Source organism: Salvelinus alpinus, chromosome 32, assembly GCF_045679555.1.
Source record: "Salvelinus alpinus chromosome 32, SLU_Salpinus.1, whole genome shotgun sequence".
Taxonomy (NCBI): Eukaryota; Metazoa; Chordata; class Actinopteri; order Salmoniformes; family Salmonidae; genus Salvelinus; species Salvelinus alpinus.
This window is the reverse complement of record NC_092117.1, coordinates 12,327,843-12,349,150: the sequence shown is the minus strand read 5'-3', so window position 1 is coordinate 12,349,150 and position 21,308 is coordinate 12,327,843. Positions and strand designations below refer to the sequence as shown.

The following is a 21,308-nucleotide window of genomic DNA, read 5'->3' as shown; positions in this document are numbered from 1 at the left end:
CAGCTAAGGGGAAAGATTTTGTTTGATGCAACGCAGACAGGGTGGCGAGAGTGGGGAAACAGAAGAGTCATTGTCTGTTCTTTTGTGTTTAAGTTAGGATATATTTAGTTAAGCCGAATACATTACGATGTTACAGGTGTTAAGCTTATGGGCATGTGGCAGCAGTGTGTAGGAGGGAGGGTCAAAGGTGTGAGAAGTGTGCATAAGGGCATGAGACAAAGGAATGTGTAGTATTGGGGAAAGTAGTAGAATGTATTAATTGTAGGGGTGCCCATGGAGCTGGGGATCAGAAATGTCCCGTGCGAGAGAGTCAGGTTAAGGTTTCCACGGTTAGAGTAGTGCAGAAGTTGTCATATGCTGAGGCAGTTTAGAAAGTAGAGGAAGATTAAGGGGGAGGAGTGGTGAGAGTAGTAGCGATATACCAGTACAGAGGGATAGGCCAAAAAGTGATACGTTTCAGTAAGATTGGATTTTTAGCATTCATAGCAATGGTTATCAACTGTACTGCAGGGATGAAATTGAAGTCGCAGAAAATTGAGGTTGTGGTGGCAGCTGCAGAGTGGTATTTAGGTGTGCAAAACTTGACATCAGAAGAGTTACAGGGTTTGTTAAGTGGTGATGTCCATTCCTTTCAGAATGGCATGAGGTAGGAATAAATACATTGAATTAGTGGAGTAGGGTGGTGTTAATTTTGAAATTAGTGAGTAGTGTTAGATGGTAGGGTACATTATATATATAAAAAGAATTCAAGCAAAGTATAAGGGAGTTATACTCCAGTCTAGTAGGTGGCGGCAATGCAACAAATTGGATGCCAACCGCCGTTAAACCTCATAGAAGAAGAAAAATATGAAGATAGGCCCCTGCAACCTGATGCTAACTTGCCCGGTGACTGACGAAAGACCTTTTGTGCATCAGCTTTCGTTTTATAGTTTGATTTATTACATCATAATTGTATATGGAGTAGCTAGCAACAAAATACGGTTGTACGTGTGTCATAACTTATCTAGCTAGCTTGGTGATGGATAGCTAAGCTACCTAGTTAGTAATTAAGCCAATGCATATTATCTTAAGGTGGTAACGTTATCGTTAGTTAGCTATGTGGATTTGCGTGGGCCCCCGGGGGGCATGATTTGACTGTCAAAGTTGCTAGCAAGATATAGAAACCAGCCGGTTCCTCACACAAAGTAGTTTTAAAAGTCAATATTAGCATGCTAGCATCGAAACATACGTAGCTTAGGAAAGTTGGAAAATATTTGAACCATCTGAACAGGAGTTGACACGCTGGCGAGCATGCTAGCTACAGTGTCAGCTTTAGGGCTGCATGACCCACGCCCCTTCACTGTCATTTCACTTTCCCCGCTTTACCTCCTTTACAGGGTGTCCTGTGTTGGCTGTGCTGGGCACGATACCCCTCAATCACCTCCCATTCGCCGTTGTCTCGCTTGATGGGGAACGATACACTCAGTATATGGTTACAGGGCTTGATAATCTTGAGAATTCCGCGAACTCTGTGTCTCTTCTGCACTGGCGTCTCCTTGTTCTTGAGGTCCTCCACCAGTTTATCCTCAACGATATTAGCACCGCGGTCAAAGAATCCCTCCACCATTTTAAAGAAGTTGGGGTCATCTGCATCTTTCTCTCCTCCGACCTCGCTGTAGTGGCGCACCCTCATCAACGACGCGGTAACTGGAAGAGCCGACTCAACACATCCCGAGGCCAGAGCACTGCTTGCACCACGAGTAAGTAATTCTCCGAAACATCTGTACATTTTTAACTGAGGTAGCGGGTTAGTAACGAATGATATTCAAAGAAAAGTGAAGGCAAACCAAAAACTTATAACAAGACAACGGCTTGTCCTGTCCCGTTTCGCATTGATCTTACATGCGTCCCTTTTCTTGCTTTTAAAGGCAGGCGTGTTTGTGTGGATTCCCACTTCACTGGGGAGGGTTCCACTTGAACGCGCATGCAAAGTAATGCGCGCCTCCGCGAAAAGAAATTGCGGTCCCTGGCGTTTTCAGCAGACACTCTTATCTAGTGTGATTTATAGGACTGACTTCAGTGCATTCAACTAAGGTAGATTAACAACAACCTATCACATTCATAGCGAAAAAATAAATAAATATAACCTTTATTCTGTATGTTGGACAACTTTGAATATCATTGCTGCCAGTTTTAAAGCTTTTGAAAAAGCTTTAACATAAGTGCATTTGATACAAGTACATGGGTGCAATACTACATTTTGGGCAATTCTCCTATTAAGAGGTGTGAAATTATTATTGTGATATAATGCTTATTTATTTGAGAATGTGTAGCAGTTGAAATTTGGCCATAGAATCAATGACTGAAAAATACGTATTTTCAATGTCTGTAAATGAGAACTTTTCATAGTCTGGAAAAGACAGGCAGACAGACGTATGTTCAACGTCCGAAAAATTTGTATTTGTACTTTGTCATTCAGCACCTAAAATGCACCTGATTTCAATGTCCGGAATATACATATTTTTGGCATCCGTATAAGACATATTTTCAATGTCCGTATAAGACGTATTTTCGACATCTGGAAATAGGATGTCTTCTAACCTTTCATTCAGCACCTGAAATGCACGTGACGTCAACGTCTGGAAAAGACGTCTAAAAGATGTCCTTCCACCTCATTTTGCTTACTGGGCAGTGTGTCAAAGGGTTTGCTTACACATGTCTAAAAGGCACAGCACTGGCTGATGCAACCTGATATCAAACAGGTTGTAGCTGTTTCAGTTTGTAATTCCTTACTACCACAACACTGAACCCTTGCTGTGGACTCTACCCTGAGTAAACAGATAAGATCACCCCTAGTGCTGGACACACACACACACACACACACACACACACACACACACACACACACACACACACACACACACACACACACACACACACACACACACACACACACACGTCCAGTCCAGTCCACCATGCTTTCTTAAATAAGAAATATAGCAATGATCAACCACAACTATGCTAAAAGAGCCTCAAAAAGTTCTACAGCTGCACCAACTCTGGCAGTGTCTGTGGTATAAGCACACTCACAACATTGACAATCAGAAGGCCTACACCCTCTCCTCACTCCCATCTTTTCCTGTTTCTCACCACAACGTTATGCAGTTCGAGGGCTGCGATCAATCTTGATGTGGTTTCAAAGCGGACAGTTCTGGTGGATCATTGGCCCACGTGCTCACAACACCCATCGTCTGGTTGGTGAGTTCTAGGGAGTTACTCAAACACATTTTTGGCTTTTCCAAAGAAACATCACATGCCAGGAACATGTGCATTTAACAGAGTTTCTGACTAATGACCTCTGTTATTGTTGCCAGCTGTGGCGCTGTATACCTCTGCTGCACTAAAATCCCTGTACTGAGTGTGGAGGGGGGGTTTGACCATGGGGGGGTTCTACCATGTTTTTCAAATCACCATTACATTTCTGCTGACTCGTGTGAGGTTTGATTGACGAAACAAATCTATTTGTCCTCCCAAGCAATATCTAAACATCCTTCTTTGTCCTTTTTGAAATGTGCCCTGTTTAAAGAGAGGAAGTCAAATTCCACTGAGGTACAGTATTCAACCCCTCCAAGGTGAAGTCGCACACATCAGTGAGTTTGGGCTCTACAGTGTCCCACCTTAAAGTCTTCTAGTCCTGCTCTTTGGCATCATACTGTGGCAAAGAGTTCATCTTTATTTGACCAAGAAACACATACATTTACTAAGCATTAGCCATTAGCCTACATAATAACCATACTAACATTAGAAATCTATCAAAGGGATGAAGTAATCATTATCAACATGCATATGTTACATCGTAGATTCTGTTTTCTTCACAGGAGTATTTTCTGTTCCGGGGAAAGGATTACATCACCGTGTCTATGGAACCCAAGAGATTCTGACATGTGGCTTTAAGTGAAAACAGCAGCATGACCGACAAGCCCAAAATTCATGTGTTCATGGGTGCCCCTCCCCTCACACCTGTGTCTGATGTTGATGAGGGAAAGTCTGGTCAGTGGAGGACCATGGAGCTCTGCTGGCAGGGGGGCAGACTGAGGGCCAGGGAAGATGAGGGTGGGATCCATGGAAGTGACGGTCGAGGTGAGGTTGACGCTTCATCAGAGCCTGGAGAGCTGCCCAGTACCAGCAAGCACGGTACCAGTCTCCAAGGTCCTGAGACCCAAACCGGATTTCCCAGAGAGAGAGAACCAGGCTGTGAAGAGACAACCCAGGCTGGCCTGCCCCCTTTGGCGAGCTCAACTCCCCAGAATGAGCAAACAGTTGGTAATGATGAAGACCTGTGTTCTGAATCAGTGAAGGAGTATCTGGACAGCTGCTTCCCTGCCGGGCAGCCTGACCGAGGGCCTGAGTCTGCCCCTGAGAGAGCAGACATCCAGTCAGATCCAGCCCCTGCTCAGTCAGTGTCTGTGGAGACGGAGTATCTCAGTGCATGGACAGTCAGCCAGGCCCTGCTCCTGAGAGGAAGGCTGGGGGGACAACCAGAAACCAGCCCTGTGAAAACCAGACTTCCACAAACGCCACCTAAATCCACGCCATCCACTTTCACCAGCTCCCCAGAGCTGTACAGCCCAGCCACCCCCACTCAGTCCCCCAGAGAGCGGGGCCAAAGAGGGACCCAGCAGGGCTCCATGGAGCTCTTCTATGAGCCCCTGCTGAGCCAGAGGCAGGAGGAAAGAGGGGTGATACTGGAGGTCACTGCTGATGGGGTGCTCTGCTCTCAGGGTAACCCAATTGGGAACAAAGAAGTGGGTGTAGTCTTCAAAAGCCCTCTCCCATCACCTAGATCCCCTGTAAATACCTCACCTGCACCCCCAGTCCCTAAAAGGAGTAAAGTCTCCCCCACAATAGACAGAACTGATCGGTCACCAGACCAGACTACAGGGAAGGGTTGTGTTACTTCACAAGCCCACACCACCCTGGCTAGATGTGGCACCCAGGGAGTGCGTTACTCCATCTTAGTGGCCGTGGTGCACCCGTGTCATCTGAAGGAGATCAGAGTGAGGTCCGGGGCGTGTGCTGGCTCCTGTATCCCCCTGGCCTCTGTGGTGGTTACTGACCAATCAGAAGTGGAGATGAAGGTGGTCCTGTGGAGGAGGGCAGCATTCTGGGCCCTGACTGTGTATTCTGGAGATGTGCTGCTCATCACTGGTAGGTATAAATTACCCAGTTACTTGTTTTACTTTGTCATAAATCCTTTATAGATAAAATAGTGATGTTATCTCTTGCAGTTGCAAGTACTCACCTTTGCCCAGTTATGTACTACAGTAACAACAATCAAGGGTGAAAGGAAGTTCCTTGCATTTGCTCCTTATATTTGTACTTGCTACCAATAGACTATCAATGTTATATATGATACAGGAGTAACAGCTACTGTACTTGTTGTGTTATCATGACAGGTGTGATGGTGAATGAGGACAAGTGGAGAGGAGAGACGGTTCTGCAGTCGTCCTACAGCAGCAGGCTCCTCAACCTGGGCCAGGTCACTGGCAGCAGCTCACCTCTAGGTGGGGCTGTTTAAACAGGAAACACCACATCATTCACAAGCCATTTGTAAACCACTGTGTCTTAATTGTGGTGACATATTTATAAATTAATTACTATGAATCGAATATCATGCCAAAGCCATATGGATACAATAAACTGTGGAAGTAGAGGAGTAGAATCAGCCAACTATTTAGATTCCAACCTGGGCACCTGTAGGCCTTGCCCCTGTTGGGGCGGCAGGTAGCCTAGTGGTTAGAGCGTTGTGCCAGTAACCGAAAGGTTGCTGGATTGAATCCCTGAGCTGACAAGGTAAAAATCTGTTGTTCTGCCACTGTTCCCCGGTAGGCTGTCATTGTAAATAAGAATTTGTTCTTAACTGACTTGCCTAGTTAAATATATATATATTTTTAATCTGGTGACTAGACAGGGAATTTCGCAAGTGCCTGTCAATTTATCTTGTGGCACATTTATCACCCCTCTCTAGAAGTTCTAGAATTTCTAATCACACTCTCACAGTTGTCTTGATTGATGGTGTAGATTCACTTACTCACTTCTGCTCTCTGCTCTTGGCATAGTGTGATCATTTGAATAGCTTCCTGATGTCTTGTTTTTTATTGAACACTGTCGTTTCAGAGGGTGTTGATCTTCACATGATGCAAGTGTTTGTGAAAGCCCCTTGCACATGTTCATCTCTGACTGTTTAGTCCTTAAAAAGCCCACTTTACATCTAGAGGGGATTGACAAATGTTTCTGTGTTCTGCAGTCCCACAGAATGTGAATTGCCGGACACTGAGGTCTCTGTGTGGTTACCTGCGTGATAAGCGTCCCCTGCTGGTGTCCCTCCCTCCTCGCGTTCCTCAGGATCCAAACACCGTCGCCCACGCCCGTCTCAGGACCCTGAGACCTGACACACTGGTGCATGCCCTGCTCCGAATCACACACACTGAGATGATCACAGGTAATACGCCTCAGACTAGGAGATTACATCATGTAGACACACACTATATTTTTCACACACACAACATAGCATTGTCACATGCACCGAGATCGCCACAGCTGTCACTCAGACAGGTATGCACACACTTCTGAATGTATCCCTTTTGTCTGCTATGCATTTTGTTTGACTTTGATATGGAAGGTGGTTGTATGGACATCGATCAATACATGAGTGTTGACAGCAGCAGCCTGTGTGTCTGACTCTGTGTGTTACCCAGGGTGGCGAGCCGAGGCAGAGGGCACGTCCAGGGTAGGAGGAGTACTGAAGGCTGTGCTGACTGTAGAGCAGGGGGATGGACAGCAGGGGGCAGTGGTGCTCTGGGGAGCTGCCTTGACCTGGCTGCAGCGTATCAACAGGAACAAAGGTAAAGTCAGAACAAGTAAGAATGAGTTACTAACTTTGCTAAACATTTAGCCAAGTGCTAGCAATCATTCTACTTGTATGCGTTACATAATCTAACCAGCTATTTAGATCTTGCTGCATGAGTGAGCTGCCGCCCCCTGCTCCTGTACAGATGCAGTGTGGGTTTTCCGTTTGCTCCTGGTAAGAGAGAGTATGACGACAGGCCTGCTGGAGCTGCACTCCACCCCCTGGGGCTCCTGTGAGCCTCTCTTCCCTGACGACACGCGGGCGCTGGAGTTCTACAGGCCAGGCCCTGCCAAACATACCAGCACCAGCTTGGAGATAGACCTGCACACTCTCCTGTCCCAGAAGTACACTGGTAAGCCGCTACATCAGTGTTTGTTTGACAAATAGTGGGTTGAGACCTACTCGTGAATCATGGCCATTGCAATTCCTTCTGGGTCACAACATAAGACTGGGTTTTGACCAGGAACATTACTTTGTTTATTTGTAGGGTCACAGGAAAATACAATTGGATTTTGGTTGGTCAAGCCACAAAAATGTTACAACACTTGAGAAATCGAAAAATAGTGGTTCTGTCATGTAGTACAGCAGTTTTGTAAATGCATTTCTGCATTGAAAAGTAGCAGAATCAGCACTAAATTGCTGTTCTCACAACCCATTGAGAAGTTGCTGACCATTTTTATTTATTTATATATATATATATACATTTCAATGTCTGCATTTTTTAAATTTATACCTATCTACCAATAGGTGCCTTTTATTTTTCTATAATAATTTTTTTTTAAATTCAAACAACCACGATGTGCCAACGACCAACAATGGATACTACAAAAACAACAAGACAGCAATGCTAAACAAAAGACATCCAGGAAAACAATATTCAACACTGCAAGGCCAACTGTGTGTTTCTGTGCAGGTGTGGCACTATTTACATGTGTAACAAACTGTGTGTGTGTGTGTGCTGCGTGCAAGCGCTTGTGTGGCATCAGCCTCAGGCAGATGTAATGTTTCTCTTTTTTTAAACTTATATTTGACTTTTATCATTTGTTGCTTTTCATCCTCTAAGGTGATGTGGAACTGAGAGTTCACGTCACAGCTTTCCAGTTTCAAGGCAGCCCCTCCCAGAATGCACTACAGCGGATGGACAGCGACACGCATCTGGAGAGTATCCTGGACACAGTGTCAGGTGACATCACATTCACGGGTTGTGGGCGCTGCGCTGCCGAGCTGGACACAGATGACAACGGGATCTACTGTCCCTGCTACCCCTGCCTCCCCCATACTGGAGTACGACGCTATTACAGGTCCTACAACCACAACACTGTGCATCTCACCAACATCACGAGCATTTACATTACGGTATACAGAGAGACCTGAATAATGCTTCACTCACTGACTCGTATTATCTTAGTGGAAGTGTCCATTTCTCAGACGTACCAAACACACTCATTCCAAATGGAAATGGAATTGGCCGGTAATTAACTCAAGCAGCCTGAATAGCTCTCATTTTCTAAAAGAGGTGATTATATCAACCGCAAATGGCTCTTTCAAGCTCTAATACTAGCTTACACTATGATAGTACCATCTGACTGTTTGGCTTGTGTTTTGGTTTAGTAAAGTGACTTTCCCACTTAACTCCAGGCCAGTAATACTGACAGTGAAGGATGGGGAAAGCCAGGTGTGTGTGCAGGTGCCACCTGTCCTGCTGCAGAAGATCCTGCTCGACACTCCTCCTGACAAGCTGAGCAAGACGGTCGGTAAGAGGATGTGTTTTCCCACTCTTAAAGTCTTCAGACCCATGCCTCTTATCTTTCTGTCACTCATCCACCTCCTGCAGTTTGTGACACGGACATTATTATGTCTCTCTCCCACAGCTCCAGGGTCAGATGTGAGGTTAGTCCAGGTAGTGGCTGAGAGGATTTATTCCTTGCTGTCCATTCCCAGACGCACCTTCCTCCTTACTGTCCGCAGCCACTTCCTGTGTGACGAGAACAGTGTCCCCACTGCCCAGGACTTTCTACTGCTGGATTTTCATGACCCCAAATCATAACATGTCTCCGCTCACTTGAATCAACTCCAAATGTCACATGAATGTATTTGTACTATCCTACCACAGTCATCACAGATCTTTGAGGTATGTTTAGGCCTCCCTGAAAGTACTATGTTGATATGGAAAATGGTGTCATGTTTGTATGAATTTGTTTGAATATTAATAATTTTGCCTTGTGAAATAAAAAATAAATATTTTCAGTGTACAAATATTGCAGTATAGTACCATATACATTTTGTTTTTGTCCATTGTATTACTAAAATATACAAACATCCATTACATCCTTGCTTGAACCTCTCATCTTTGCAGACCAGATCATTTTATTGCTGTTGAAATGAGGGCGGGAATTTGTAGAAAGGGCACTTCCCACAACCAATTGGTAGCTCGAGTTTGACACGTGTCTGCGGAATTCCCCCAGCACTCCGGGGCTTTCCAGCTGGCTTGATAGACCGTAGGCAAGAGAGCCAGCCTATCATAACAGATAGCTAAATATGAGAACATCAACAGTTTAATAGATGGGGAAATACATGGAACAAATCCCGGATTTGAGCCGACAGTGAAGTGAACGCTGTGTTCTGTACTTTTGATGTACGCCCTGACATTTCATAATCGGTTTGTTAACTTCAGCAGCAGCAGTCGTGCTGCCCAGGTCTCTCCTTCGAGGTGGATCAAGTTCAGAGGAGTTGTTAAGGTAAGGGATTTTATGAACAGTGGTTGCCTGTGTGTGTCAACATGTATGTGATGTGTGTTGTAGTCTTTCTTCCCTGTCATAGGTAATCCAGGACAGCTGTTGTCACTGTGACTCAAACTCCTTTGACAAGCTACCCTATATCTTGCTGGAAAGTTGTGGCCATTTCATTATAAATTATGGTTTGAAGTTATGAAACAACTTTAATGGCCTAATGCCATCATAAACCCTTGGCTATATATGCATCAGAAAACATTCATAAACAAATATGATGATTTTAAAAGGATGATAGTTAAATTGAAATGGGACAGCGCCAGACGTAAGAGCATGCTTTAACACCTTATATGTAGCATGAATTTGTTTACAAATGATGGCCTAAGCATATTTGTTGTGCTTAATGAATGCACAGCCATAAATTGTTGACTGGCTGTGAGGTGATGATATGTCTACAGCTGTAGCCTAGGCATCAGCAGACTAAATTATTTCATTAATAAATATGTAACAAGAAGATTATGTAAAAATTGGACCAACTAATAAAGCTCTCTTTATGCAAGATAGTTACTGATTGTCTATGCTTACTGACAGTATGCACATTCATTCTAATTTGTTCAACATTGTTTCATGGGGAAAAGTGGGTTGGGGGTTTGGCCCCATTTTAGCAACCAGGCCCTGGAAATTCCCGTATTAGTCTGCTGTTGTACTATTTGGATATGAACACACAAACTTGCTGTGGTGAGCCACTATAGTTGTGGTTTGAGGGGCGAACGGTGGGATGAAGTTGTTAAACCCATAGGAAATAAGGGAACGGAAAAAGGGGATACCTAGTCCGTTGTACAACTGAATGCGTTCAACTGAAATGTGTCTTCCGCATTTAACCCAACCCCTCTGAATTAGAAATACCCAATGGACTAATAACAGTTTCCTATTGCAGGGAGCTGACAGTGAGCCTGAAGTATCATCATCTATGATCCACTGACAGGCATCATGTCTGAAGCACTAAGGTATGTACTGCTGTTGTGATTGTTGTGCTACTTTGTTGAGGGGTCTCTACAGTCTTTGACAGTTGATTGAGGTCGTTTTGAACAGACTGGAACTATGGATCAGGGTCAAGAGTGGGGTCTGTTTTAAAGGAATGAACCAGTAAATGGTTGTGCATGTTTTAGTGTTGGGCTTGTTCTGCTGTTCTTTAGCTGGCACGCTTTGATGGCGCAGGTGGAATAGGCCTAGCGCTAGAGGAAGTCTCGAGTAAAATGGCAGCTATGTTCATGGTGCTAGTTCGAATCGTTCTGAAAGGTGGAGACTCATTCTGCTGCTGGAGGTGGTGCTGTTTGCCAACTTGATCTAATTGTTGTCTTTGCCATATTAATCTGTTCATACACAATTACACATTCTTGAGTGTTCTGATATGTCCACACATCGTTCTCTTATGCCACTCGGGATCTAATCTATAAAACAAAGGCCTCCGTTTTGTTTAGTGTTGTCACATATCGGGAGCGCTGTACTATGATGCCAGATTTTACTTTGCAAAAAAGAAAACGAAGCCGATTTCACTCTATGATCCTTTAGTTACCCTTTACTCGTGGGAATTAGCCTATATGGATAGGGCTAAATTAAATGTGTTTTACAGAATAAATAGGAAAAGCATATGCATAAGCATGGTAGCAGTTGAAAAGGAACAGTTTGGAGATTATGGGGAAATGATTAGACCAAAGTTGAGGACAGAACGGTTCACCTGACACAAGACTGAATACAAACATTTACACTGTTGATTTTATGTGCATTTTACGTTTGCTGTACTTTTCGCCGCATTTGTTGATAACAAAATCTGAAAGTACTGGATACATTCAGTAACATGATAAGAATATTCCTGGAGATGTGAGGTAGATGCAACATCAGACCAAAAAAAATGACATGGGTTTCAGTGAGAGGACTAACTGGTGTCTCCCAGTGGACACACACCTCTCCAAAGTGTACACAGTTCCTAAGTAATTTCAATGCACTTTTATGACTCAATGAAGAGTCTTCAACTGTAAGGTGTTTTTTGTTGTTGTTGGACCCCCCCACCTGAGGAACTACAGCAAGCAGACTTGTAGTTGTTTTGAACGCAGCCCTGCATCCCCGCCATCACACAGTTAACGTACTGTTGTTGTTTAGCAAATCCAAAAACAGCCCATTATAAATCACAATCTGGGCCAGGTGGGCATCATTTGAAAGCTTATTCTATTGCCAACATGACTAGCTAAGTTATAAAATAGGATTTCACAGTGTTAGGCTTTCACAGGGCAATTTAGAGAAACAGATCGTCATTTTGGTGCCTAGAAAGGACTCGTGTGTGTGTGTGTTCCACTGTGAATTTGATTCACAACAGACGGACATTGTTCAGAACAACCCAGGGGTATGACGCTATGTCATCTGCAACCGTACATCAAACATAGTGATCATAAACGTTGACAATGTATAACATGAGCTTTATGATATGGAAATGTGAAGTACGCATTTGGACGGGCGTTTGGCTTGCTTGTATGACATCAAAGCGTTATTTATTATAATCCTCAATGTCTCCTCTTTCAAAATGTAGCATTTCCCTCACTCAGACAACAAAAAATTCACAATTAGTGGGAAGGATGGGGGCAACTTCTTGTCACGTTCAGAACGTCTGTCAGTGAAAACCCATACAGCGCTGTGAAGCACAGGGTCTGAACTCTGACATTTTACAGCATGTTACTGTACAGCCACTGCATTCCACAAGTGTGAAGGGCTACAACCTACTTCAGCAAAATTAACAAACGTGACTCTGTGTCAACATAAGGCTGTTTTTTCCAACATTAGGACTATTTCCTCAAGAAACAAAGTCCGCTTAGTTTTTTCTTCCTTAATTCCCAGTATCACTGGTGTTGTGACACCCCTGGTTTAGATGACAGATGTCACAGCAAACATTCTTCAAACCTCAGACTTCCTTTCAATTCAGCATCATGACACTGTCTCACAGAGACGTGACAGTTTGCATGACAGTGTAACGCATTCGGAAAAGCTTCCTGCTCATCTGTACAAAAAGCACCTGGGCCAACGCCACTTACTCTTACACCTACTACATGAACATGGCCCAGTCAGAGCAGAAGCCACTGAAAATGACCTTAGAACCTGCCCCCCCCCCATCTCAAGACAAAGAAAGGAGGCTGTTCTGGATATGGAGGGCACAGGAGATGCGTAGGTACATTATTGTAGAATAGGAGGCAACCCTATGTTGTCAGGGGTTTTCCATGTTGTTCAGAGTAGAAAAACAGGTTCAGGCATTTGTAGTCTCACTTTTAGGGGTTAGGCTAACCTCAGTTCACATCAAGTCAGAACTTTTATCCAAATAGCCTTCTTGCGGAAGACACATTTCAGTTGAATGCATTGTTGTACAACTGACTAGGCATCCTCCTTTCCTTTGGTTCAGTTGGATTTTTTGAAAACTTTTCTCTGTCAACTTAGAAGGGTAGCTGCTGAAAAGAAACCTTCCGAATGCAAAATGGAGAGGAAGAAGGCTGGATGTTATTTTAAAGATTATAGAGAAAGAAATAAAGGCTCTTACAAAAGCCTGGTGTTTTTTTTTTATATATATCTGGTGTACTGAGTCAGTCTGAAATCAGCGGCAGCACTGAGCTGGTATTCTGGGGGATTTCCTCTCTGTTTTTTTTCCTTCCTCACTTCCAGGAAGTGATATGCGTGAGTAAAAGAGGGAGGGGGAAAGAGAAAAGAACAGAACACTGCAACATCCTTCCTTGTTCACTTACTATAAAGTGTGAGTGTATGAGATTGAACGTTATCTCCATTTTTTTGTTGTTACATCTCATATTTCTTTCACTTTGATTTTTGTTTTTTTAATCATGATGAGAGGGGAAAAAAGGGGACGTACAGTGAGTCAAGTGACTTTTTCACATTGAGTAGTACTGAAGTAAATGACTTCCTGTCTGTGTACATCTCTACAGAACTGAAAGGTATGGAGACTTGTTATTTATGATCAGAAAAGAGTCGACATTTTGTCTAGAAACTACATTTGGTAATTTGTATTTCACCCTTGTGTTTCAGAATGGATGAAGCTCAGTACAGCATGAAAATGATTGAAAATGAGGTAATGTTTTTGCTGGATTTGTCAGTATGTCCGTTATATTATGTTAGAATGAAATACATTTTTTAAAGATGGAATGATATGCAAATAAAAATGTAATCATGTAATCTCCCCAGCTGATGATTAACTTTTCAACTTATGAGTTCATGCCACCTGTGGAGGTCAAGAGTGAGCCCTACGTACCTGAGACAGGTGAGTTTATACCTTATGTACACGTTGTACCACATGGATACAGCATACTCAAGTTGTACTGTAGTAATATTATTTGGTATGATATGAATATGGTATGTACACTCAAGTAGAAGTGATCTCACTGACACATGTTTAAATGTCTTTCAAAACTGCATATACTGTATGTAGTGCATAGTAATTAGGATATCTTACACAATGAACCATGCACTGTATGTAATGCAAATATGCTGCCTGTATATCTTTTTTATCTTTGGATTCTCTCCCCTGGATTTTTGAAGGGCTTGGATGTGAGTCTTGATTTGTAGCCTCCATCTTACAGTGACCCGTGTTTCTTTGTTACAGCTCATGGACCCTACATTCAAATACTTGAGGAGCCCAAACAGGTGAGCTCCGAGAGTTGCTCTTAAACAGTGGAATGACGTCTTCCCTTGTTCTACTGTTTCTGTTCAAGTAATTACATAAGACTGAACACGAGTTTCGAAACTATCAAATTCACAGAGTTCTTCCCGCCGCTCATTGCGAAACTATGACATTCACATAATCAGTTGATTGACACCAACCATTTTTCTATAGGTACTTTATATCTAGCTCCTGCTCTCAACTCTCCCAAAGAAGGTGCCCTTTGAACTAGAATGGAATGTAGAAATCGAGATACCAATGTCAGGCTTGTCCCTTACTCCTGTCTTTGCTTTATGGGATTAGAATATGACGGTGGGTTGGAAAGCCCAGGATTTAGGAAGTGACTCTTTGTTACAGTAAGTGCAGGCACTGATGTTGGGGAATTATCTCTTGACCTCCTTGTTCGCCTGTCTGCAGAGAGGCTTCAGATTCCGCTATGAGTGTGAGGGTCCATCCCACGGTGGGCTCCCAGGGGCCTCCAGCGAGAGGAACAGGAGAACCTATCCCACTGTCAAGGTCAGCTACTATACTGTTGGGTACTTGGCTGTCTGTCTGTCTTTTAGCTTCACTGTCTCTGCCTGCTTTTCATCATGCGTCTTAACTCAATGGAGCCCAATAAGCTTTCGAATGGGTATATATGCGATATAGTGGCATTGCGTTATTGTTTGAGACACACGACGTGAATAAAAACAATTGTTACAGTAATTTAACTGTAAAGTTATGCTTCTCCACTGAATCATCTTGCCTTGTACTTTGTTAGTGTATCTGTGTGATGGTGTATTGAGATGAATTCCAGCCTTATAGGACATGAACCTTTAGTCAATAATGATCTGTCTAACTCCCTCTTTTGTTCTGTCTGCCTGTGTCTCTCCAGGTGTCTAACTATGTGGGGATAGCCAGGGTAGAGGTGCAGCTGGTGACCCACTCTGACCCCCCCCAGGTCCACGCTCACAGTCTGGTGGGGAGGCACTGCTGCACGGAAAGTGGAAAATGCAGTGTGGATGTGGGCCCCAATGAACTCACAGCACAGTGAGTACAGATAGACAACCAATCTAGATTTCCACCTTTGCCTGCTCGGGGATTTGAACCAGTGACCTTTCGATTACTAGCCCAACACTCTTAACCACTGGGCTACCTGCCGTAACTTGACTGGTGAATGTCAACATCTCTCAAACTACCCGTTTCTCATTCGATTTCTCTCTCCTCTGTAGGTTCAGTAACCTGGGCATCCTCCATGTCACAAAGAAAGGGGTGGGGGAAGTGTTGTTCAAGAGACTGAGAGATGAGAAGAGGAGGCAAAGGGGGCAGCACTACCATTTTACTGGTAAAGAGCCTGAAACCCTACTTCACTGTCCTTTCAAATGAGGAAACCTACTCTGTGAGGGTGGAATCCTAACTTGAGATATACTACGTGCAACCCACAACTTTGTGCAAATCTCAACGCATGTTAGTCCATAGAAATCAATGTGTTTGTGAAAACTGCTACAAAGACACCCTCTCTCTGTCTATCTCTCACAGATGCAGAGGAACAAGCCATATTGAGAGAAGCCAACGAGCTGGGCAGGATCATGGACCTGAACATAGTGAGGTTAAAGTTCACGGCCTACCTCCAGGACAGTAACGGAGGGTTCTCTAGGGCCCTGAAGCCGGTGGTCTCCAATCCCATCTTTGACAGCAGTGAGTAGTAACTCTTTCTATCTCTGTTCTTCAATCCTGGCCCTAGGAACCTATAGGCTTTTGTTTCAGACCAGTACTATCATATCTGATTTTAAATGAATAAACTAATCATCAAGACCTTGATTAGTTGAATATCTTGTCAGTGCTGAAAAATGTACATGTATTACTATTGTCAGTAGTGAACACATGATTATATTTATCCACCCAGAGTCACCCAACGCCTCCAACCTGAAAATCTCCCGTATGGATAAGACCTCTGGGTCTGTGCTGGGAGGAGATGAGATCTTCCTACTGTGTGACAAAGTTCAAAAAGGTGAGGGGGCAGTTCAGCCCGCACTGATTTTACAATAGTTTGTCTGGAAACAATTTACACAATTTCACACATGATCATATTTTGTTCTACTTTTCAGATGATATTGAGATCCGCTTTTATGAGGAGGATGGAAGCTGGGAGGCCTTTGGTGACTTCTCTCCAACTGATGTCCACAAGCAGGTACAGAGTCTTTACTCCGTGTGAAGTGAGAGTGTGTGTCGGGGGGGGGGATTTTGTGTGAGTAATAACTATTCTTGTGAATACTATGCACGTTATTTGGCAAAGGTTGACTCCCACACCATGTATGATCTTACTCATACCCCTCTCATTGATGTCACTGTTTGGGCCCCTACCTGTGCAGTATGCCATCGTGTTTAAGACGCCCCCGTACCACAGCACAGAGATCGATCGTTCAGTCACTGTGTTCCTCCAGTTGAAAAGGAAGAAAGTGGGAGACTGCAGCGACCCCAAGCAGTTCACCTACGTTCCTCAAATTCAAGGTGAGTTAGTCTGATGCTCACAATCCCTTCTGCGAGAGAGAACAATGATGGAATCCAGAGCCGGAGGTCCCATTGGATTGAATCAAACCCTTTTAACTCTCTCTTCCCCTCTCCCTCTCTCTTCGTCTCTCTCCATGTGTAACTTAGATAAAGAGGAGGTGCAGCGTAAGAAGCAGAAGCCCCTCCCCTATAATGACCCATGGAGAGGGCCTCTGGGAGGGGCTGGGGGGGCAGGGAGAGGTGCCGGAGGACCAGGAGGAGGTGGTGAGGAACCTAGATCTACATACTTGAACTTTCTTTTCTGTCGGCCCTTCATCTCATTGCTATCAGATGAAACGCTGGCCTCAGTTGTCACAAGGATTAACAGATGTGTCATCATCACTAAATCATTTCTTTCCTATCCACAGGATTCCAGTTTAACCAGCAGATGAATGGACCAGGGTGGATGGGGGGTGGATTCACTTGTTTTGGGGGTGGTGGAGCCCAGATGTCAGGCACCACTGCCCAGGCTGAGGGTACCCAGCAGCAGGCAGGAGGGATGGCCGGACAGACGCCAGGACAGACAGCCTCACCACTACAACAGCAGCTCTTCCAGATTGGTAAGCCACATTATAGCAGTGCTGGGGTAGGGAAAACTAGAGTTAGCTAGCTACATGTTGGAGAAATTGTCATAAGTTGTGTTATGCTAATAAGACTATCCTGTTGTTTCCAGCTGCCACTCTCCAGAGCAGGGCCACTCGGATGAGCAAGCAGACAGCTGGGGCTCTCCTACAGTACTGCACCACTGGGGACGTCCGGGTCCTTCTGGCAATGCAGAGACACCTATGTGGGGTCCAGGATGAAAACGGAGACACGTGAGTCTAACTCTGCCTCTACAGCACATCAGTACATGTTTTTGAGGATCTGAGTTGAGTGTCTGCCTCCATTCTATACATTATACTGTACATGCAGTGTGTTTTGTATTGAGTTTGCTTTGCTCACTTGTGTTCTGTCTCCCAACAGGCCTTTGCACCTGGCCATCATTCACCAGCAGTCAGCTGTGATCCAGCAGCTGGTTCATACACTCCTCACCATCCAGCAACGCAAAGTCCTCGACAAGCTCAACCACCTCAGCCAGGTATAGACCCTTCTGCCACACACCAGGGCTGAATTGAACTTTAGAAGATGGACTATAGAATCTTTACATACAAAACGCACACACATCTTTTTTTGGCAAAACTAGAATATGTTTTAGGTCTACCTAGTAGTACAGTTAGGGGTTGTTTAGTGTTGAAGAGATATTCACAACATGCCCTTGTCTTCCCTCCTGACTGTCCGCCATCTCTCTCTCTGAAGACTCCACTCCATCTGGCGGTAATCACCAGGCAGGTTAAGGTGGTGGATGTTCTCCTGAGGGCCGGGGCTGACCCCACCCTGCTGGACCGGGACGGCCGGACCCCCCTGCACCTGGCAGCGCTGGCCGGGGACGACGTCACACTCAGGGTCCTGCTGGGGCACCTAGGAGAACGCTACAGCCACCTGGTCAACATGGCTGACTATCATGGTGAGTTGGGATGGTGGAAAGAAGGGGGTCATCTGAGTTTGAGTTTATTCCGCCCATGAGACTTGAGCATGATAAGTAAACAGATGGTCTAATTTGAAGCCTATGTGAATTTCCAACTAAGCAATGGTGGTTGCTGCTTAGTCTCAATAGTAGTAAACTCCGCAGTATTCCTTCAATTAACTTAAGGATGGGATTCAATCCAGTCTGTGTTATAACGCCTTGACATTTAAAGGTCATTTCCGATTGAGACGGCTTATGCAGCAAGCGTTTACCGTGAATGCGATCTCCCTGCAGAACAATGCCTTTTTAAAAGACACCTTTGTCTACAGGCGCGATCGGAATTGAACCCCGGCCTAAGACTCACTAGGTGCTTATTACTGTAGTAGACGGTATTAATCTCTCTAATTCCCTCTCCTTCTCAGGTCTCCATCCTCTCCACCTGGCTGTTCGCAAGGGAGGAGAGCGCTGTCTACGTCTGCTGGTTGGGAGCGGGGCTAAGATCAACGACCCCGAGCGGGGGAGTGGATGCTCCGCCCTCCACCTGGCTGTTAGAGAGAACCTCTTGAAAGTGGCCTGCACTCTCATCACAGAGGTACCTTACTTGACGCCCAGTGCGCGCACACACCTTAACGAAGCTACTCATCTACTATTCTTGCTCAGACTCTGTGGCGTCTCCGTTTCACTCTTGTCTAACCTGAGGCATCCCCTTCTCCTGTCCTACAGCTGAAAGCAGATATAAACATGTGTACGTTTGGAGGGAACACTCCTCTCCATCTGGCCGCCAGTCAGGGCTCCCCCACTCTCTGCTCCATGCTCATTGCTGCAGGTGAGATGCATACCCCCTACCAACCATCCAATACATAGTTTTTACCTCAGTCAGTTACATAAGGGCTACAAGTCGAGATTAAGTGTGTAAGCAGTCATTTATTGTGCATATATAGCCTCGCTACTGTTATTTTACTGCTGCTCTTTAACACATTTTTCTTAACTGCATTGTTGGTTAAGGGCTTGTAAGTAAGCATTTCACTGTAAGGTCCTCAATTTGATCACCATGTTTTTTTGCTTTGGAAAATTGTCTGCTACATGGCTACTAAGTGAATAGAACTAACGACTTTCCTCTCCTCAGGAGCCGATAAGAATCTGGAGAATGATGAGCCGCTCTTCAGCTCCTCTTCCTCAGATGAGGAGCAAGAGGATGGACCAATAAGAGATTTCAGAGAGTTACAGATCCAACAGCAACCAAACATCCCACCACCGTTGGGGAAAGAACAAGTCAACCCTCGTAAGAGACCAGCAACAGGACATACACCCTTTGACCTTACTAAATGTCAAAAGGTGAGATTGATTCGTCTTATCAACCCAACATGTGTGGACAAGTGATTAAAAACAGAACATGCTGTAGTGTCTGTGGTGTGGATAGATAGGCTGGACTGAGGTTGCTGCCATTGAACTTACATAAATCTTCCCCTGCTACAGGTGAGAGACCTTCTAGACCCCAGACAGAGACCCAAGCCCAGCCAACACTCAAGTAAAAAGCCTAAACCGAACAGCACGGACGGTAAGAGAACGGTCATACCACCATTTTGACTCTGGAACATTACCTGAGATCTATCCAGTAATCTAACCACTGTTCCCATTCCCCTCAGCAGAAAGTGAGCAGCTAGACAGTGAGACGCTCCATAAACTGTGTGAGCTCCTCAGTCTGGGCGATGTACCCTGGAGACAGCTGGCAGAGAAACTCAACATGCTCTCCCTGGCACACCTGTACCAGGAGAGTCCCTCTCCCTGCTACAAACTGCTGGAGAATTACAAGGTGAGCAGGGGGGCTGTGTGTGTCTAGTAAGGGGGTAAGTATTAAGTTAGTACGCTGTTAGAATGGCATGACTGCTTTAAGAGAATAAAGCTGATGGTGCACGAGTGAGCCGACAGTATCTCTCTGTGTGTAGTTGGGGGGCGGTCCAGTGGAAGGACTGGTGGAGGCTCTGCAGTCTCTGGGTCTGACTGAGGGAGTGCGACTACTGAGACGGGCTGAGCTGAGAGAGGACAAACAGAACACAGGTACTAGAGCGACCACTAAAACAGTCAAACAATCCAGCACACACATACACATTAGTCTCTCTCTCTCTACCATGTACTTATGCCATTGCAAAGGCATACTCTATGTAGCGGTTTGTTCCCAAAAACAGTAGAATTGATCCTAATTCAATGTTATTTACTCTGTTCATGCCTAATATATGAAATGAGACATAAAAACCATCCTCACTCTGCCATTCAGATCAGACAGTGGACAGCGGCTTTGGGAGTCAGCCAATGGATGAGCCAGCCTTGGCCAACCAGTGAGCACCAGGAAGAGTGAGGAGCAGGACCAGCTCGGTTGGTGGGAGGTTTCAGTCCAGCATTTCATCTTGGAGATATAACAAACCCTGTTCAGCACACCCTATGGGGAAACCTTTGGGAATTGGATGTCATGCCAGAGCCTTTGCTGATGAATGCAGAATTCTCTCTGCCATGACTGCAATGTTAACAACTCACATTGTTGGGCATCCAGATAATGTTCTTGTATGTTATTTTTCTTATGCAGACAGAGAGCTGAAGGCAACGAACTAAGGAAAACTCAGTCTCAATATGTACAATAATTATAAGTGGCCTCATCTCCTTACATTATTTCTGATGGTGAAAGTTGACAAAAGATAGGCTGGTCTTTTTAATGGTCCATTGACACCTTCCAAAAAGTCAAAGTATAAATAAGAATTTTTCAAATAGTTGAATGGAATTATGAATCAATTTCACACACATTTATTGGCTGACAGTCTTACTAATACTGTGTATTAATTTGGTTTAACATGAACAGCCATATTGCAGGTGTGAAACGTTTGCGAGTGTATTTGCCATGTAACGTTAACTATATCTTGTCGTTGTTGAATTAAATGAATTTCTCTCCTGACACAA

At 44.6% G+C, this 21,308-nt stretch overlaps 3 protein-coding genes across 9 annotated transcripts in view; 2 read left to right on the top strand and 1 right to left on the bottom strand.

Annotated features, from left to right (window-relative positions):
- The window catches only part of LOC139562137 (glutamate dehydrogenase, mitochondrial-like), a 44,763-nt gene extending 42,753 nt beyond the window's left edge, over nucleotides 1-2,010 (bottom strand). The window contains exon 1 of the mRNA XM_071379517.1: nucleotides 1,366-2,010. Within this exon, the coding sequence (XP_071235618.1) occupies nucleotides 1,366-1,768 (403 nt within the window). The 5' untranslated portion in view covers nucleotides 1,769-2,010. The remainder of the gene's footprint in view (nucleotides 1-1,365) is intronic.
- shld2 (shieldin complex subunit 2) lies at nucleotides 1,977-9,147 on the top strand. Of its 5 annotated transcripts, XM_071379513.1 has the most exons (11): nucleotides 1,977-2,073; nucleotides 3,145-3,237; nucleotides 3,566-3,629; nucleotides 3,858-5,187; nucleotides 5,436-5,543; nucleotides 6,287-6,481; nucleotides 6,738-6,899; nucleotides 7,035-7,241; nucleotides 7,953-8,190; nucleotides 8,528-8,643; nucleotides 8,761-9,147. In XM_071379513.1, exons 4-11 carry the CDS (start codon nucleotides 3,948-3,950, stop codon nucleotides 8,934-8,936), a joined length of 2,442 nt encoding a protein of 813 aa, XP_071235614.1. In that variant the 5' UTR covers nucleotides 1,977-2,073; nucleotides 3,145-3,237; nucleotides 3,566-3,629; nucleotides 3,858-3,947; the 3' UTR covers nucleotides 8,937-9,147. The 5 variants fall into 5 exon arrangements, with proteins under 5 accessions (XP_071235614.1, XP_071235616.1, XP_071235617.1 ...); XM_071379515.1 differs by lacking the exon at nucleotides 3,566-3,629 and having other exon boundaries at nucleotides 6,738-6,884; XM_071379516.1 differs by lacking the exon at nucleotides 3,566-3,629 and having other exon boundaries at nucleotides 8,528-8,639.
- A 245-nt stretch (nucleotides 9,148-9,392) lies between these two features.
- Nucleotides 9,393-21,308, top strand: LOC139562135 (nuclear factor NF-kappa-B p100 subunit-like). Of its 3 annotated transcripts, none has more exons than XM_071379508.1 (24): nucleotides 9,393-9,627; nucleotides 10,556-10,625; nucleotides 13,696-13,738; nucleotides 13,852-13,927; nucleotides 14,270-14,310; nucleotides 14,744-14,842; nucleotides 15,201-15,355; nucleotides 15,538-15,650; nucleotides 15,845-16,003; nucleotides 16,212-16,316; nucleotides 16,414-16,496; nucleotides 16,678-16,816; nucleotides 16,964-17,080; nucleotides 17,224-17,415; nucleotides 17,529-17,670; nucleotides 17,819-17,933; nucleotides 18,152-18,359; nucleotides 18,782-18,951; nucleotides 19,083-19,185; nucleotides 19,486-19,694; nucleotides 19,836-19,917; nucleotides 20,006-20,172; nucleotides 20,306-20,417; nucleotides 20,635-21,308. In XM_071379508.1, exons 2-24 carry the CDS (start codon nucleotides 10,609-10,611, stop codon nucleotides 20,697-20,699), a joined length of 2,712 nt encoding a protein of 903 aa, XP_071235609.1. In that variant the 5' UTR covers nucleotides 9,393-9,627; nucleotides 10,556-10,608; the 3' UTR covers nucleotides 20,700-21,308. The 3 variants fall into 3 exon arrangements, with proteins under 3 accessions (XP_071235609.1, XP_071235610.1, XP_071235611.1); XM_071379509.1 differs by having other exon boundaries at nucleotides 9,395-9,627; nucleotides 20,009-20,172; XM_071379510.1 differs by lacking the exons at nucleotides 9,393-9,627; nucleotides 10,556-10,625 and adding an exon at nucleotides 13,452-13,604.

Excerpts from the sequence above, each read along its gene's own strand:
- shld2 (XM_071379511.1), top strand. The coding sequence starts at position 3,948 with ATGACCGACAAGCCCAAAATTCATGTGTTCATGGGTGCCCCTCCCCTC. Across the intron at positions 6,482-6,737 it reads ACACACTGAGATGATCACAG|GGTGGCGAGCCGAGGCAGAG; the intron begins GTAATACGCCTC and ends TGTGTTACCCAG. Across the intron at positions 8,644-8,760 it reads CAAGCTGAGCAAGACGGTCG|CTCCAGGGTCAGATGTGAGG; the intron begins GTAAGAGGATGT and ends TCTCTCCCACAG.
- LOC139562135 (XM_071379508.1), top strand. Across the intron at positions 13,928-14,269 it reads GCCCTACGTACCTGAGACAG|CTCATGGACCCTACATTCAA; the intron begins GTGAGTTTATAC and ends TCTTTGTTACAG. Across the intron at positions 16,317-16,413 it reads GTGTGACAAAGTTCAAAAAG|ATGATATTGAGATCCGCTTT; the intron begins GTGAGGGGGCAG and ends TCTACTTTTCAG.